Here is an 18,679-nt window from a genome sequence, read left to right as displayed (position 1 = left end):
CAGAGGAGACACACTATCCTTAGCTGATGCTGTTATTGAAGGCATAGAGAAATATATTTGGGTGTCATCAGCATACTGATAGCACCCCGCCCCATGCCTCCGGATGATCTCTCCCAGCGGTTTCATGTAGATGTTAAACAGCATTGGGCATAGGATGGCACCTTGTGGTACACCATACAACAGCTCCTTTTTTGAGGAGCAACTATCCCCAAGCATCACCATCTCGAATCTACCCGAGAGGTACGCCCGGAACCACTGGAGCACAGTGCCCCTGATTCCCAAACCCCTCAGGCATTCCAGAAGGATACCATGGTCGATGGTATCGAAAGCCGCTGAAAGGTCCAAAAGTACAAGCAGGGACACACTCCCCCTGTCAATACTCTTGCGGAGATCATCCACTAAGGCAATCATAGCTGTCTCAACTCCATATCCTGCCCTAAAGCCGGTTTGAAATGGGTCTAGAAAATCTGTATCACCCAAAACTGCTTGGAGTTGGAAGGCAACTGCCATCTCAAATCACCTTGCCCAAAAATGGAAGATTTGATACCGGTCTGTAATTATTAAGGTCCAGGGAGGGCTTTTTTTAGAAGCGGCCATACCACTGCTTCTTTTAAACATGGTGGAAAACTCCCCTCCCTGAGAGATGCATTAATAATATGTTGTAGTTGTAGTCTAACTGCATCTCCTCCCTGGGCGACCAGCCAAGAAGGACAGGGATCGAGACCTTGTAGGTCCTTTCCAACTCTGCTATTCTATGATAGGACAAGTTGTCTTCCTTATTCGTTCTTACTCGTAGTGGTGATGGAAAGCAATGGCCTCTTGCTTTCAACAGGTCTGTGACCAGCCAAGTCTACTGCAGACAGTCAGCTGATGGCTGTTAATAATTTCTCCTTATTCTCTGAAAGAGGAATTCAGCTGTCCTAGAAGTTAGAGATCCCTAAGTATTTAGAGATTTTAATTTTATTTTACTGCTTAAAGACACGTAACTCAAAATTATTATAACCTTTCAGGTGAAAAGTTAGGTGTTTAGGAGCACCTTCAGGATTTGCAATGTAACTCTGAACTAGACAGAGTGTAGCGGTGGAGGCTTCCTTCCTTTCCACATTTGATGGGAGGCTGATTTTTTTTTCTTAATAAGGAAGTCTAACTATGTAGATATCTCACAGAAAAGTTAACTCAATTCCAGAGAGGAACTTAAGTAAAAATATAAGATAGCAGGGTTTAGGCAATTTTAGTTCATCCAACAAGGCATCACTAAAAATAAGTTTCAAAGTAAGCCTTATTTGGACTTTTATTACAACTAAAGGTGATTCAAAATACAGTTGAACTGATATTGAAGCTGAAAGCTAAGAACTATATGTGCTTCAAGCATATTTTCTTATGGAATTTTTTGGACTTCATTTCTCACTTTCTAGTAGTTTATATGAATATTTCAGTATGTATTTATGTCTGCTTTGTCTTTTCTGCTTATTTTTAATGATTTGTTTAGTACAGCATTACTATATAAACACACAAAGGGGGAGAAAACTCATGACCATTTTGTTTTATAGTGCAAAAAGCAATGTATACAAGCAATGTATACAGAGAGCAATTTATTCAGTGTCTGAACACAGTCTCCTAACACAAATGCCCAGGATTAGAAGCAAAGAAATCTGGGTTTAATGCTCGCTCTCCCACTACCTCATTCTGCAATTATGTGTTTTAAAATATGGGAATTTGCATTAAAATGATTAGAGAGAGAGAAAGCTATCTTAACATTTTATGAAGAATTCTTGAAGAGAAAAAATGGATTCAGGCAATCAAGGACAGAAAAATGAATGCATTCCATAATATCTAAGGCAGAGATGGGCAACGCACAGCCTGCAGCAGCCCCTGCAGCCCTCTCCCTAATTAAAAAAATACATATACAAACAAATGGTACTCTGTTAAAGGTACTGAATGTTACAAGGGTCAAATTTAGCTTAGCATAGAAGTAAAATTTAACCTTTTTAGCAATATAGAGCTGTTTGCTGCGGTCTTCTGATTAATATGGGGAGACTCCTCAGTTTGTGCACAGACTTTGAGATCCAGATGATTACTTCTGCTTGTACCATGTGCCTGGAACAAAGACTTCTTGGCAATGAGCAACCATGAGATAGGGTGATTTCTTCTGCAGTGAAGGAAGAGTCATCTCTGTGATGGAAGAGTACTGCATATATGTGCACAGCGCCAGGTGATAGCCAGATCAAGAGATTCAAGCCTGTTATTTGTCCATGACAGGGAATCAGAAAGGAATTTAGAAGGGGCTCAGGAGAAACAAGCCATGATGGAGATGATTACCTTTTGAAGGCTGGCCAATAACTGGAGACAGGTAAACCTTGACAAAAAGACCCAAGAGATGCTCTTCCCCATGCCTGTCAGAAAGGAAGGTCTTTCAGGCCCAGGGACTTCTTTCACGCCTATTGTCCAACACATTACCAAATCAGAAGGATGGCAAGTCTCAACCAGAATAAAAAACTACCTAAAGAAAACAAGCTTGTAAGAAGTCTTCTTCCATTTCATGACTCATGGCTTTCCAATAGGGTATCTCTCCAAGCTTGTATACCACTTTCAGATGGGTTCAGCAAATGGTGAAGGACGGCTATCTTCAGGAAACTGCTTACCTTCCCAACAACCATTTCCTTTCTTTCCCATGCTTCAGAAATCCAGATAAACTTATCAGGATCTCCAGAGTGCAACACTCACCTTCTAGAGATGAGCTAATGAGCTGGTTCCAAGTGAATAACCCTCCTCTGGGGTGGTAGTCATTGTTCTGAACATGTCTAAATACATCACGGCAAATACATGTCTAGGGGCTGAACAAATTCCTGGTGAGAAACTAGCTCAGGATAGAAACTCACACGTCTATTCAAATGTGACCCTGGAAGACCTCTTTGCTTCTCTAGACCTTATGTATCATGTCCTGATGCATCTTAGTCACCACTGCTTTCTGAGATTCTGTGTTACATCTAATCAATGCTGATTATCAGGTTCTACTTTTTGGTTTCTAATTGGCATCTAGAGTCTTCACTTAGAAACTGGTGGCTCACATGGGAACATCAGGGATGAAGACAAAGTCTGGATGATAACTCTCTCTATAGGAACTCTTAACAGCTTTTGTTTGTAGAAAATGCTAGCAGGCTGCTTGGCCATAGGACAGGCACTGTAAGCTCCAAAGATAGTTAGCAACCATGGAGATGATCACTTTAAGAAAAACTTGTCCAAATGCAACAAGGAAAGGATAGGAAAAGTGACAGCAAAATGAATTTGCCTAATAATCTTGCAGGTTAAGTACACAAAGGCCTGGTTCAGACAACACACTAAACCATGCTGCTTAACCACTTGTTGTCTGAACTAGGCCGAAGTCAGATCTAAATATCAATGTGAGGTTGGTTTGTGGTTGCTTATATCTCCAGCACCTATCCTCTAGAGTAATGCCTAAGCATCGGAAGCGAATTTGTGACCAGTGCACTCTGTACATGATTTTTTGTTGTATTAATCTCAGACTAATATCTGAAGTAGGTTATTTAAATGGTTGCAGGGCTGCTTTCTAATGTTTTAAGTTATCATTAGGTCGGTGTTCAATTTGTCTCTTCTAATGTTCATATTGATGGCTAAGGATTCTTGGTTGGCACTGCATAGAAATTTGTTGGTTGAGTTTAATATAGAGACAGCTTCTGCTAGCTAGAGGAGAGTCTGCTGCACTTAGTACATTGCTTCTATGCTATGCTTGAGCTGCAGATAACGCCAGGCAGTGCTGGGGGATAACTGATATTCCTCTTGAAATTCTCCAAAGGGCTTCAATACATTGTCTTCAGTCAGTAGCTGGAATAGGGGGCTTATACCTTTTCCTTCCAAGGTTTTCTACATGATCAGCTTACGGGTAATAAGGACGTGGGGATTATTATTTTATTTTATTATTATCTTGCGGGGACAAAGGAGTGTTTGTAACTCATAGACAGGGCTCGGAGCCAAGCAACCATGCTCCGCATCCCCCCCCTTTTAGCTGACACAGCAAAATGGAGTACAGTGATGAGGAAAAGGAGGCATTCATGAGGGCAGGGAGGGGAGGAGATCAGAGATGCGGGACTAAGAGGTACGCCCAACTGTCTCCTGTTCTGCATTGGATACACATAAGTCTCCGAGTTTACAGGGTTACGAGTAGCCCAGGGTATACCCCATAGGACTGTGCCCTAAATAACTAAAACAATTTCAATTCAGTTTCAATAAAAGATCTGCTCAAGACAGCCAATGTAAGTGCCCCATCATATACCACTGAATGCCATTAAATGCCTGGGCATAGAGGGTAGTCTTAACCTGACGCAGAAAAGATGACAGTGTTGGCATCAAGCGGGTCTCAGCGTGGAATGCTTATTCCATAGTTGGAGGGCCACCACTGGGCAGGCTGTGTCTCTTCTTGCCACCTTGGAGGATGCACTTGGAGTAAGGCCCCAGATGTTGATTGTAGTGTCCACATAGGTTCACGCTGGGAGAGGCGTTCTGTTAAGTATTCTGATCCCAAGTCATGTAAGGCTTTATAGGTTAAAACCAACCATGTAAAGCTTTATAGGTTAAAACCAGCATCTTGAATCAGTCTCAGAAGCATATAGACAGCCAACGTAAGTGGACCTGAATTGGTCTCATGTACTCAGACCTTCTAGTCCCAGTTATTAATCTGACTGCCGCATTTCTCATCCAGACCACTGTCACAGCCAAGCACTGATTTACCGTATTTCTTCGATTCTAAGACGCACTTTTTCCCCAATATAAACATCTCTAAAAACGGGCTGCGTCTTAGAATCGATGGCGTCTTAGAATCGCCTGCAAAGTATGCTGTTATCCCTCCACCCTGTTCTCAATGCCCAGGTGGCTCAAGGGCTTGTTGAGCACCTAAGCAGCTCTGCACTCACCATGTAGGCTGGGGAATGTGCTTGGCCTGATTGGGGGCCTCAGCGACGATCTGCGGCTGCCCTGGGCCTATTTGTGCTCCCCAGAGCTAACCGGGCTCACACACACACCAACGGAGCTCCGAGCCCTAAGCGGGCCCCGCCCACCGCACCACGAGCACAGCCGGCCCGGTTGGGCCTAGTGGGCATGGCTATGCGGCTCTGTTCGGGTCGGGCCTGGCACGCGCCTCGCCTTGCGCATGGGGCCGGGGCGGACGGGCGGGCGCTGCAGGGCTCGCGGAGGGTTGTACGAGGTGGGCGGGCGCCGCCGGCTTCTTGCAGCTGCTGGTTCTGTGCAGCAGAGGAGGAGCAGCAGCGCCGGCAGGGAAGATGGAGGCGACGCCCGGGAGGTGAGTTGCTGGACCGGAGTGTGGGCGGGACGTGCAGCTGCGCCTCGCGAACGACCCCCTCCCGCTCCCTGCAAGAAGTGGTGGCAGCTGGTAAAGCCTCCGGGCCCTTGCACGTGCTCCCCGGTTGGCCCCCACCCACATCTCTTCCCTTACCTGCCTGCAATCCGCTCCCCATGCATGGCAGAATATTTTTTCCCCATATAAACATCTCTAAAATGGGGTGCGCCTTAGAATCGATGGCGTCTTAGAATCGAAGAAATACGGTAGCACATCCACAGCCTCACCTGATAAGGATGAAAAGGAGAAGTAGAGTTTCATGTCATCAGCATACTGATGGCAATGAACTCCAAAATTATGAACCTACTCAATGGTTTCATGTAGACATTAAATAGCATGGTGAACAAAATCGACCCCATGCTGGAGAATCCACAGGACTGAGCACTACTCCCCAACCACTACATTTTGGAGCTGGCCATTCAAGTAGGAGTGGAACCACTGCAACATAGTGCCTCCACTCCCAGCTCAGTCTTGGCAGAATGTTTATTTTGAAGATATTTATTTTCTCCACAGACTCATTGGTAGCCCTGACCAGTTGATCCATTCTGCCTTTCCTTTATTTATTTATTTATTTATTGTTACATTTATATCCTGCTTGTTTTCCTCTGAGGAGTGGGGCCTTCCCTACTGACACAGTCTCTGATTTTTGCCAGGTAATTTTGTAACCTCATAGCTCACTAAAATGATCCATCAGGGACATTAGCTTTGGGATGGATTGTTGTGGGTCTCAAAAGGAATAGGAGTACAGCACCTGCAAACAACGTGATTTTATATTCCTGGTTTGCAATGGTTGTACTCCTAATGCCATCAGACAAAGTGCCATTTGTCTGATGGCACATGCCAGTGGCTCCAAGTTTCAGTGGGCATCTCTGATGTACACCACATCACAGCTGAATGAGTTTTGACTAGAAGTTATTTGTTAGGACTCAAGCTGTGGACGCTTTGTAAACCGCCAAAACTATCCTTAGCTATCGAAGTTTCCCAAAACGAGCTCCATGCAGTTGCAGAGCCTATAATGTGTGATGCACAGAGACCACAAAGAACAACCAAATGCTCCAAACCATCAAAGCACACCTGGAGTTGAGAAGCCACTACCTTTTCCAGTATCTTACTTAAGAACACCACATGTGATACTGGACAATGGTTATCAAACACCAAAGGGTCCAAATTTAGCTATTTAAATAGGCGTTTAACCACTGCCTTTTAAAGGGAAGTAGGTACTATACCCTCCCTAACAGTTACCTTTACAATCTTTGAGGTCTAGATATTAAGCCAGGAAAGGCATGGAACCAAAGAACATGTCCTCAGGCTGCATTATTATTATTATTATTTATTTATATAGCATATCTATCACAAAAAGTCTACCAGTAAGCAAACTTTTGGTTTGAAAGATCCCCACTCCACCCCACCAGAGTCCCAAGATCCACCACCAAGAGCTAGTCACAAATTGCCAGTGGGGGAGGATAGAACCAGTCACAAAATGGCAGCTTCATCCCATGGTCAGCCATACACTGGGGGGGGGGAAGGGCTGCTTCAACTGTTACAGAATTTGCATTTAAATTACTATACATCTTAAACATAAATGGAAGGCCTGGCTACAGTTCAAACATTTTAATATTGTTTTGTGCAAAAATCCATTCTGCCCATACTTAGCTCAAGTGAAGGGATATTATTTGCGAAAAGGAGAAAAAAAGAATTTAAATTTCTCAACTTGAAGCAAACAAAGTTCATGCAGATGATTTTTTCCTGCAAGTTTGTAATAATTTGGTATATAATTGCTGATGCTAATCTTAAACAATAATGGTGGTGAATGCACTGTTATACTGTTGCTGATCTTGTTTCTTCTCCATCCTTACCCAGCTCAGGCCACTGGCAGTTACTGTGCACAAGAAACCCAAATCTGCACAGGCAGAAGGGGCTGAGCTCACCCTACCCTCACAGACTGTAAAAAGCTCATTCTTTCCTTTCTCCTCTCCAGAGGCGTTGAAGAGATGCTGCTTCAGGAGCTGCCAGAACCCCACTAAGGTTCAGCTGTAGCTCATCAGAGTCTTTGGGAAGAAGTCCTCCGAGGAGAATGCTTATACATGAGGAACCCTATACACACAAGGAGGCCTTTCTTGCAACCATATACTTTTCCTGAGTGTGAGGACTCTGGCCTGTGCCTTCAGGTGTTATCACTCTTGGGGACTCAGTAGCAGACACACCTCTGCCTCTGAAGCAAAGCTCTCTTCCTCTTGAAGGGGAGAAGTGTTGGCAGTCTCCATTAAAGGCCCAGGTTCCTCTTAGAGCGTTGGCATGGATGGCTCCTGAGCACGGTCATATACTGGGGGCTCCAGGTCCTCCTCTGAGGAGGAATCCTCTAGCGGGAACATGACAGAAGGCTTATTTTGCTGCTTCCATTGAATCCTTGAGTAGCTGTCCAACAGAATTTTTCTGAGTGATTTGGGGGTTGTTAACACTTTCTCCAATGAATGGACCCCTTGAGGACCTGTTATGTCCATTTTGCATTGCACTTTGAGAACAAAATTGCTCACCTCCGGTGACACTGTTACTAGGGCAGTTCCAATTAAGGTGTTTGACACCACCAAGTGTTGAATTTTGTGGGATCAATTTCAGTTGTTACAACCTGATGACAGAAAAGTGTGAGAAGCAATGTGACTGACTACATGCCCTCTTGATCCTTGTCCTTCTTAGCTAATAAGAGCTAACCATGGGTGAGGGGTGTGTGACCAGGTGAGTCCAGAGTGTGGTAAATGAGTCTTTATGCAAACAGGTGATGCCTGCTCCTGCCCATGAAGAGCCTGTAATGCAGGCACTCCTGGAGAAACCCATCTGGACTCAATGGCATTTAACCACTACCACCCAGTTGCACATACCCCTTTCTTGGGGAAGGTATTCAAGAGCATTGTGGTAGGACAACTGTAGGCACTCTCGGAGGATACAGATTATCTAGACACATTCAATCTAGATTCCAGGCTAGTTATGAGACTGAACCAGCCATGGTCACCTTGATAGATAGATGACCTTTATAGAGAGAGGTACAGGCGGAATGTGATTCTGTAAATTCTGCCATTACTATTTACCACAGCATCCTACTGAGTGCAGCAGTTCAGCTGTTGCCAGAGATGCCCCTTTTCAGTATGTAATTTGCCGAGAGAATTGCACTGGCTGCCAATTTGCTACCGGGCCAGGTTTAAGTTTTTGTTATTGGTGTATAAAGCCCTAAACAATTTGTGTCCAGAATACTTGCTTTATTTATTTATTTATTTATTTATTTATTTATTACATTTTTATACCGCCCAATAGCCGAAGCTCTCTGGGCAGTTCACAAAAATTAAAACCACAATAAAACAACCAACAGGTTAAAAGCACAATTACAAAATACAGTATAAAAAGCACAACCAGGATAAAACCACACAGCAAAATTGATATAAGGTTAAAATACAGAGTTAAAACAGTAAGATTTAAATTTAAGTTAAAATTAAGTGTTAAAATATTGAGAGAATAAAAATTGAGAGAGTGCCTTCTCCCTTATCAACCTGCCCAGTCACTTGTCAGCTGACAAAGTGATCCTGGTAGTTCCACATGAGCCTGAGGTCCATTCAGAGTTCACATGCAGTAGAGCTTTTAGTATATGAGCTCCTTCTCTGGCCATTTTTTTTATCCATTTCAATTTGTCCTTCACTATTAGATTTCTCATTGTGTATGTGTGAGCATCCATGCATATGGGCATCCCTTTCTCTTGAGTGTAAGAGGAAGGCGTATGGGTGGATGGGAAGGTCTGAGAGGACTGGTTTGATAGTGGTGAGGCAGGACTGCTGGAGAACTGGGGGAGATGCTGAAGGGGCAGCTAATAAAGCAATCTAGTGGAATCAAGTCAAGCTTCTGTAGGAATATTTTGATCTGGAAATTGTAGGCTTGGAACTTTTTGACTTACAGGCTCAGGCTCTATTTTTCCATAGATGAAAAGATATTAAAGATGTTCATGACCGTGTACAGATGGTGTGCACTGTTTTGCAATTTTCTCCATGTCAATACATTCTTTGACCTGGCTTGCCTCCTATTAGAAATTAAAATTATTTTTCCAACTCTTTTCCCCCCTCCTCTCTCTCCATCTGTTCAGAGGAAAAAATTAAGAGACACACAGAGGGCACTAAAATCTTCTGTGCTATTTTTACACTCTTTCCTACAAATTCTGAAGTCACAGAAGCACAGCTGAAAAGATTTTTCTTAATCAATTAACAGAAAAAATAGTGTAGTTTTTTAAAAAATGAAAACAAAGGAAATAAACCAGTGGAAATATGCCTCTCAAGGACACGAGGGTGAAATAGTCAAAGCATCAGGCTTATAGCTGTGCTAAGCTTTGGTAAAAATGTTAGGTTTGGGGTCAGTGAACGTTGATTCCTGTGCCAAATCCACCTCCCTCCTACCAGCCTTCCTTCCTCCTCCTCCTTCTAGAACATCCTAAAATACCACAGAAGAATGGAAGGAGAGACACACAGAGTAATGAAACCAGGTTTACAGTTCTGGGGTGCTCCTGGATCCAGCTTTAGGTGACTGCTTTTGCCAGGTGTGTTTGCATTGTGTTTGGATTACTGAAACATGTTCTAAGTGGGACTGCCTTTGAAGAATTTCCAAAAACCGCAATTGGTCTAGAATGTGCCCGTCAGGCTACTGACTGATGCCAGGGAACAAGGGAGTCACATACTTCTAATAAACAACTGTACTGGCTCCCAATTTGTTCTGGGAATACTACAAAGTGCTGGTTAGGATCTTTGAAATTCTGCAAGTTTTAGAGCTAGGATACCTGAAAGACTGCCTTATTCAATGTGAGGCTCATTAAGATAATCAATCTTAGCACTAGATTTAAACTTTGTTGACCAAATGCAAAAATATTGAAACTAATAAAAATAAAAACAATGTTGTACCTTGCTACAGACAGGATAAGTTTTAAGTAAATCCATAGTAAAATCAGAACTGAAACTTGTGAAGCAATATAGCATGCTTACGTTATTATGTCAAGCAATGTTTGCTGGTTCAAAGGAATTATAGGCAGAAACCCTTCAATTTAAAACTGCCATAATAAGATGGGGAAGCAGGAGGGACACATAGAAGTTAGGTGCATGTTCCTTTCCCCTTACAATTCACTTTAAAAAGACTAACATAAGAAAATCAGGCATTCATGTTACCTATTTTCTTACATGCTGTAAACTGAAAATGGAATTGTTCTATTTCATATCTGTGCCTTCATACACACACACTTGGAAATAAATACTTACAAAGAAGGATCTTGGACGAGGTCTTTAAGGTTTATCCCACTACGATCCTCTGCAAGATTCCTGAAGCAACTATCGCTCACTAAAAAGAGAGAGAAATTTAAGAAATGAACACATGTGAAGGATACACTGTATCTTTGAACCAGTTAACAGGTGCTGGTTTTGTAGTAAATTTTAATAAAGGATCTCAGAGCTCAGATATTGTACTGTATTCTAAAGTATTTAATGAATTTGCAGATAGGTTGACTGAAAAAAACACAATGTCAAATCATGCTACTAAATACTAAGGATGAATAAACACCTCATCCAGGAATCAAAACACTGCATGCTTTTAGTTCTGAACACTCTATCACACAACCTAATAAATCAAACAGGAAAAGAGACTCTGAGGGCCAAACTAGACACAACAGTGATGGGCATTCGTTTCTTTACACATATCTACTTTGTTCACATCTAAGGCAGGGGAATATATTTTTTAAAGGTGAGGTTACTCTGGAAAGAAACACTATGACATAGCTTTAAAAAATCTTGTGGAGGTAGAAGTGGTCTCCACACATTTCTGAAAATTAAAAGCTGGATCCAGATTAAGTTAGTCACACTTTAATCTTACTGAAATCAATGGGAAAGTTAGTCATGATTAACTTAAATCCCACTGATTTCAATTGGTCTACAGTATGACTTAGTCTAGATCCAACACTCTGTATAGACCACATGCTGTCACTCTTAATTTACCAGCTGATTATTCTGTTTTGTTCAATATATAAGGCCCAGAAGCTACAAAATCATTTTAATCCACCTGTTTTTGTCCCAAGCCATGCAATACTTGCAGTGACCGAAAGCTGGGACAAAACTACCAACTATAAAGAGGATAAGAATAAACTTCAAAATGATAATTGCTTTGTTTCTGATAGGTCAGTGTTCCATAGCCATACATACATATCTATGTGCAAAAGTCAGGCAGGGGAGAATTGTATAGTGGATAGCATAACTGAGAAGTATTTAGCAGATCTAGTGAATCACAGAAGCAGAGCATTCATAAAATGGGAAGTAACAGTAGTACCATTCTGTTCAGCATTGACATAGGTCTCTACTGGAATACTGAACCCAATTTGCATTATCTATAGATTTATTACCTTTAAAACTCAGAGGTACTAGTCAAGACAGTTCTGTAGTGCTGTTTCCAGCAAGGTTAGGAAATGGTAGAAGGAGAAGGAATAGAATATGAAATGGTGGGGCAGTCAGTCTTTCGCATAACCATTAGACTTGAATATATGCTCATAGCATTTTACAATTTAACATTCTATACTTGTAAACATCAGGCACTATGGAATATTATTAAATAACACCAAACATGTGAAATGAATAAGAGAGCATATGATGTGTAAACATTAGTTAAGGTGGTAACTTCCTAATGCCCTTCAAAACAGCCCAAAAGAGAACTGTTCACTTGAATTTGCTCAAATAAATATTTTATGCACACTATTAGACAGAGGCATTCGTGCAATAAATGCATGTAATAAATAATAGGGAGAAAGTAGTCACATCTTAGCATCCACATAAATACAAGTGTATTCATGACTCACTACAGTTACTAAAATGCATGACTGAGATGTCTGGGAAAATGTTTTTAAAGATCAGAGAAATTTTGTTTTTCAAATAATTTTATTTTAAAATATGCAGCATAATATATGGATAACCAGAGATTGCACACTTCCATATTTGTTTATTTTTTTCAGTTCACCTTTACTGCATTCTTGTTTGCTGTGAAATATAAGCCATAGGCTTTTCTCCCCTATTATGAGAAAGTATGCTGAATTTCTGATAATTTACATTAAAATAAACTATTTGATAGCAGTTTGAGGTTTTCCAATACATCTTCAATTGTTTTAACATTCTTGTAGTCTTGGAAGAACCCAGAATGGTGGTGCAGGGTGAGTTCAACTTCCACACTGAGCTTCAGCTTCAGCTGTGGACTTCATAGCCTCCATGCGGCTGTTTCAGTTTGTCATCAGCCCACTCCAAGCTGTGAAGTGAGTAATCTGAAAATTAAGTGGGTGGTGCCAATTAACCTCATTGTCATGGTCAGATCACCTTCAGCTGAGATTTGAACTGCAGGGGTGGGGGAGCCATTTAGATGGTCCATCCCAGCAGACTGATGGAACCAGATGGATTTCTGAATGTTCTTGGGGATTTTCCAGTGAAGAAAGCTGGTGATCCAGCTGAGGCCATAGCCTCACTGTGGATCAGTGAGATGTGGAGGGCCAGCTCCGGCACTTTGGAGCCTGTTCTACTCCCTGGTATACTGAGGAGCTACGGTCAACTAAACAGGCTGAACATTGGCTAAAGTGCAAATGGCACAGATCTCAAAGCAAAGATGACCGAGCATGGTCTAAAGCATGTAATCATGCCTATTGTGTGGTGGTGCAGGCAGTAAAGAAGGTTTACTTTGCTGCCTCCACTCCGTCCTCAAGTAGCTGTCCTGCCAAGCTTTTTCGGGTGGTCCAGGGGGTTATTAATACTCTCCCTAGAGAATGGGGCCCTGGCCCTCTCTATGACCTGCTGTGACATTTTGCATCACATTTTGAGGACAAAATCACTTGTCTCTGGCAGCAAACTTGATGCTGTTGTTAGCGCAGTTCCAGTCGAATTGTCCAATGCCACCATCTGCCCGATTTTGTGGGATCAGTTTCAATTGTTTTGCCTGATGACGTGGACATGGTACTTGCAGCAAAGCGACCAGCCATGTGCCCTCTTGATCCTTTCCCCTTCTGGGTAATAAAAGCTAGCCATGGGGTGTATGACTGGGTGAGTCCAGAGTGTAGTGAATGCTTCTCTATGGGAAGGGGTGGTCCCTGCTATCCTTAAGCAGCCAGTAATGCAACCACTCCTGAAGAAGCTCACTCTGGACCCGATGGCATTAGATAACTATTGCCCAGTTGCAAATGCCTGTTTCTTAGGAAAGGTACTAGAGAGGGTTGTGGAGGAACTGCAGGCACTCTTGGACAATACTGATTATTTGGACCCATTTCAATCTGGGTTTTGTCCTGGTTACAGGACTGAATCAGCCTTGGTCACCCTGATGGATGACCTTTATTGAGAGAGGGACAGGGGGAATGTGAACCTACTAGTTCTTCTCAGTCTCTCACTGGCTTTTGATACCATCGCCCATGGTATCCTCCTGGATCGACTCCGAGGAATGGGCATCAGAGGCACTGTGTTACAGTGGTTCTGGTCCTATCTGCAGGTCTGATTTCAGAGAGTAGCAATGGATGGCCATTCCTCCCCCCCCCCCCGCAACTATTGAGCTATGGGTTTCCGCAATATCTCCAATGTTGTTTAACATCTATATGCAGTCCTTAGGGGATTTGGAGCCAAGTGCCAGCAGCATGCTGATGATAGACAGCTCTATCTCTCTGTAACATCTGAATCAGGAGAGGCTGTGCAAGTCCTGGATCAGTGCCTAAACTCAATAATGGACTGGATGTGGGCCAATAAACTGAAACTGAATCCTGGCAAGATGGGGAAGGGATGTTTTGGGGGAAAGATGAGACATTCTGGGAAGATGGTGGTCTAAAGGGTGATATGGACCAATGGATTCAAATATTAATTTATTTAAAAAATCTATTATGAGGGAGGTCACTGACTTTGAGACGTTGCTCTGAGCCTAGAATGTAGGCCTCAGTGACTCTTTGGTTTTGCCTGGGAGAGATAGAAGCCTCTCTGCAGGGAAGGATCCCCTTTGCAGAGTCAGTATGGGTGGCACAGGATGTGTGAATATTGAGCTGCAGGATTTGTAAGTATGTCTCATTTTGTTTTGCCGAATGAAAGGTTTGTGTGTTTGTTAAACTTTCTCCTTTCTTTTATAAAACACATTTAATTTTAAAGCTTGAATAGATGTTTTAATTTTTTGTCTATGAATGCAAACATTCTGTCCTCAAATGCACCTCACCTACAAACCAAGGCCAAACTAAGGCCATTTGAGATGGCTTCCCCCATACAAGTAGCTTATAAGCTACTGTAAATAGCTTATAAACCACCATAGCTTAAAGTGATGTGTGAACCTGCCCATAGTTGGGAGGAGTCTATTTCTGAACTTTATGAGTATAAGACCTAAAAACTGAGCCTATACTGAGCCCAGTCTGAAGCTAGCCTATACTTTACTCTTCCACTAGCTATGACTGCTCAGTGACTCCTGTCAATATAAACCTGTGTATTACTTTTACTGCTCCTTTCCAAACTTAGGTTTAGTTTTATTATGTTGTTGAGGTTCTCTTCAAACACTCAAGAATCTCTGTTAGAATAAGGCTGCAAGAACTCTAATTTCCTGCTGGATCTCCCTCCCTCCCCACTGCCCCGAGATTTAGCTCCCAATTGTAAGCTTGTAAAGGGTTACCTTTCTACTCCCTTTACTGTGCCTTTGTTGTGGTTGGTTTCACAAACCTTTTGTGAGTTTGAGTTTTAAATTATTACCTGAGAGAATTTAATAAATGAATGAACGAATAAAAACACCTTGAAATTAAACACTAAAGAATCAGTCAAAACTATAGGCAACATAAAATATCCAATTAAAATCAACCAACAGATGGGCTTTCATCCCATTGCCAACACACATTATCTTCTACAAAGATAAGGTGAACTTCACAAGAGATAGAATTCCAAAGACTGTATGCAGCCAAAGGAAAAGACCCTGTCTCATGTTCCCAATTGCACCTTTGACATCACAGGACACTGGGGAAACCTCATCTGCAGAATGTATTGACCGAGAAGGTTCATATTGGAGCAGGCAACAGTTCAGTTATTATGGTCCAAAGTCATTTAGGGCAGGGGTGGGCAACTTGTGGCCCTCCAGATACTGTTAGACTGCAACACCCATTACCCCTAGCCAGCATTACCAATAATGAGGGATGACGGGAGTTGCAGTCGAACAACATCTGGAAAGCTACAAGTTGTCCACCCTTGAGTTAGGACTTTAAAGGTAAAAAAAAACACAGCACTGTGAATTAGTGAACCAATGCAGTTCTAATAAGGGAGTCAGACACTCCCTATACAATGGTCGAGCCAAAAGTCTGACCACAATATTTTGATCCAGCTGTAGTTTTCAAAGGCTTTCCAAAGGCAGCCCCATGTAGAGCACAATGCAAGAGTTAAAGTGAGAAGTAAATAGGCCATATATCACCATAGCCAAATCTCATCTCTCAAAGAAAGAATACAGTTGGAGCACTGCAACAGCCATCACCTGTGCAACCAGCCTCAGAACTAAGTACAGGAGAACTGCCAAACTGAAAACCAGATTCTTTAGTGGGGAGGGGTGCTATTCCATCTAAACCAGGTTGAACTCCTGTTACTAAATTAAGTAATATTACAAAACAATGAAATATCATGTATAACTTCCTTCAAAAGATAGTAAATTAAGAAACAACAAACATGCATAGGCATTTAAAATGTGATGCCTATTAAACAATAAGGCCCTAATCCAGCAAAGGTAAGCATTCTGAATTCCCTGTGGGGAGATTCAGTCACAATATCAAACCATGCTCTGGCATTAAAGGAGTGAGCAGGGTCAAGCCCCGGGTTTGCATATTCTGACTTCTGATCATGATTTTTGGAAGACCATAGTTTGTTGTTTCAGTTGCATGTAAACAAGCCATGATTTTACACTCTGGTAACTATTATAGCAGATAAATCCTGATGCATGAATGTTTTAAACTGATGGGAGAATAACAGCATTCAAAAGGTGGAAAAATACTTCTCAGGCTTCAAAAAATACCTCTTTCTTTTAGGTATGAGAACTATTCAAGACATATTCTGAGTCGATATGAGGCAAAAGAATGGGTGCTAACTGTTAAATATGATATTGGTTGTTGCAAGCAACAACAATTTGCCTCAACCAGTAGATCCACATGGCAGAAGATGTAGCCAAAGGGATCTGAGTCAATGGATGAGCAGCATCAACCGAACCACAAATATTTAGCCAGAGCCAACATACAGCATACTAATTATATTTCTGTATCTCTGACTTCTTATAAACTAACATAGTATTTGTTTTGTTTTTATAGCCTCTAAATGTGTTATTTGTTTGGATATAGGAGAAGGGCACTATGAAAGCAATAAGAGTATGCGAATTAAAATCTGAGTCCACAAGGAGTGAAAATAAAAGTCATGATAATATTGATAAGCCATTTTATAATAGCAAGCAGAAGAGTCAATAAAGGAGATAGTAACTAGTACCATGAACTCCAGCCTTTAGTTAATTAACTCCAACCTTTAGAGAGCTAGATTTTACAGATCAAGGTCAGGATTCCGCACATCTCCCTATTTCTCAGTTACTGCCATTCCCTGTCTCTTCCCCCCACACTCAAGGCCAACTAGCTGTGAAGGAGGCAACATGTGAAAAAGTCTGGTTTTGCACAGGTTGTTTTGGGCTTTTAAAAATGGAAATGCTCCAAAGGGGGCTGTGAATTTCAAAGTACCAGCAGAGTGGGACAATTGCTTAAAATCCTCCTTCAGCTGATTTCCCACTTGTGAAAAAATATTCAAGATCCATCTATTTTCCCTTATAAAGAGAAAAACAGTTTGGTGAAGGAGATTTTCATTGGAAATATAAATAGCCTGCAAGGAAAAGATTAGATACTCCTCAAATTCACATATCCCTTGGCTGTCTTCCAGTAAACAAAGAAAAAGAGTCAGGACACCACCCAGGTGTCTTCCACATCACATCTAATATGGCTCTCATTCACTCTCCAGTCTTGTCTCTCTGCTTTATGCTACTGTCCACATTTTTAGAGTTAGTATCTTACAATGTGGGTATAATGATGTTTGCAACTACAGAAAATGATGAATTCTTTAGCAGCCTAAAAAAATAATCATGTTCCTAAAGCTTTTTGCCTCTATGTCCATTTCCTAGATTTTCAGTAGTGACAATGTTGGTGTGGAACTCCCACCGTAAAGAAGCTTGTCTAGCTTATTCTCTTGTGCCACTCAGAACATTGGTGAAAACATCCTCTTCAGGAAAATACTTGGGAACTGACCCCTTGACTCCCTGTATCTCTTTTCATTGATTAGTTTTGAGTCATAGTTTTATATAAAGCTTGTGTGTATACATATGATGCATTAATAGACTTGTAGCTTCCAAATTGCGCAAAGTACTGGTTCCTTCAAGAAGGATGCAGACAAACTGGAGGGGGTTCAGAGAAGGGCAATGAGGATGATCAGGGGTCTGGAAACAAAGCCCTATGAGGACAGATTGAAAGAAGTGAGCAAGTTTAGCCTAGAGAAGAGAAGGCTGAGGGGAGACATGATAGCACTCTTCAAGTACTTGAAAGGTTGTCACATAGACGAGGGCCAGGATCTCTTCTCAATCATCCCAGAGTGCAGGACACAGAATAATGGGCTCAAGTTACAGGAAGACAGATTCCGGCTGGACATCAGGAAAAAAATTCCTGACTGTAAGAGCAGTATGACAACAAAACCAATTACCTAGGAAAGGAGTGGGCTCTCCCACACTAGAGGCATTCAAGAGGCAACTGGACAACCATCTGTCAGGGATGGCTCAATGGCCTTATAGGCCCCTTCCAACTCTACTCTTCTATGATTCTCTTGCTTTTATTATTCTAATCTGTTTTGAGCCAGAGGGCAGTATTTAAATGCAAGGAAAAATTATGTATGAAATGTATATACATGTTGGGACTCTAATGGAATTTTAACAGAAAACTTTGAAACTAGTAGATTGTTAATAAATTTTACAATTTAGTAGACTAATTTATTCAGGGAGCAGGTACATAGACATTGGGCAGCATCCAATTGGACACAACCATTACATAAATTACACTGTGCTAGGGTAAGGTTCTCTAGCGCAATGCCAATAATGTTACCTGTCACAGCCAGATTACCTGGAAAACCCACCACACCAAGTAATAGTATTGGTGTTGTCGCAGAAGTTCCTTATGCTAGCGCAACACAATATTTATATTAGCGCCATGTCCATTGGCCATTCTAAATTAGAAAATGTTTTACAGCTAATAAAACTGACGCA

General features: G+C 41.8%; 1 protein-coding gene across 12 annotated transcripts in view; it reads right to left on the bottom strand.

The window, feature by feature from the left end:
• Positions 1 to 18,679, bottom strand: part of GPHN (gephyrin) — a 310,420-nt gene that overhangs the window by 246,324 nt on the left and 45,417 nt on the right. For all 12 annotated transcript variants that reach the window (XM_063117550.1, XM_063117551.1, XM_063117554.1 and 9 more), the window contains exon 2: positions 10,651 to 10,729. In XM_063117550.1, the coding sequence (XP_062973620.1) occupies positions 10,651 to 10,729 (79 nt within the window). The remainder of the gene's footprint in view (positions 1 to 10,650; positions 10,730 to 18,679) is intronic.

The sequence above is a fragment of the Elgaria multicarinata genome, chromosome 2, assembly GCF_023053635.1.
Source record: "Elgaria multicarinata webbii isolate HBS135686 ecotype San Diego chromosome 2, rElgMul1.1.pri, whole genome shotgun sequence".
Taxonomy (NCBI): Eukaryota; Metazoa; Chordata; class Lepidosauria; order Squamata; family Anguidae; genus Elgaria; species Elgaria multicarinata.
Note: the sequence above shows the minus strand (reverse complement) of the source record. Positions and strands in the feature narration are given on the sequence as shown.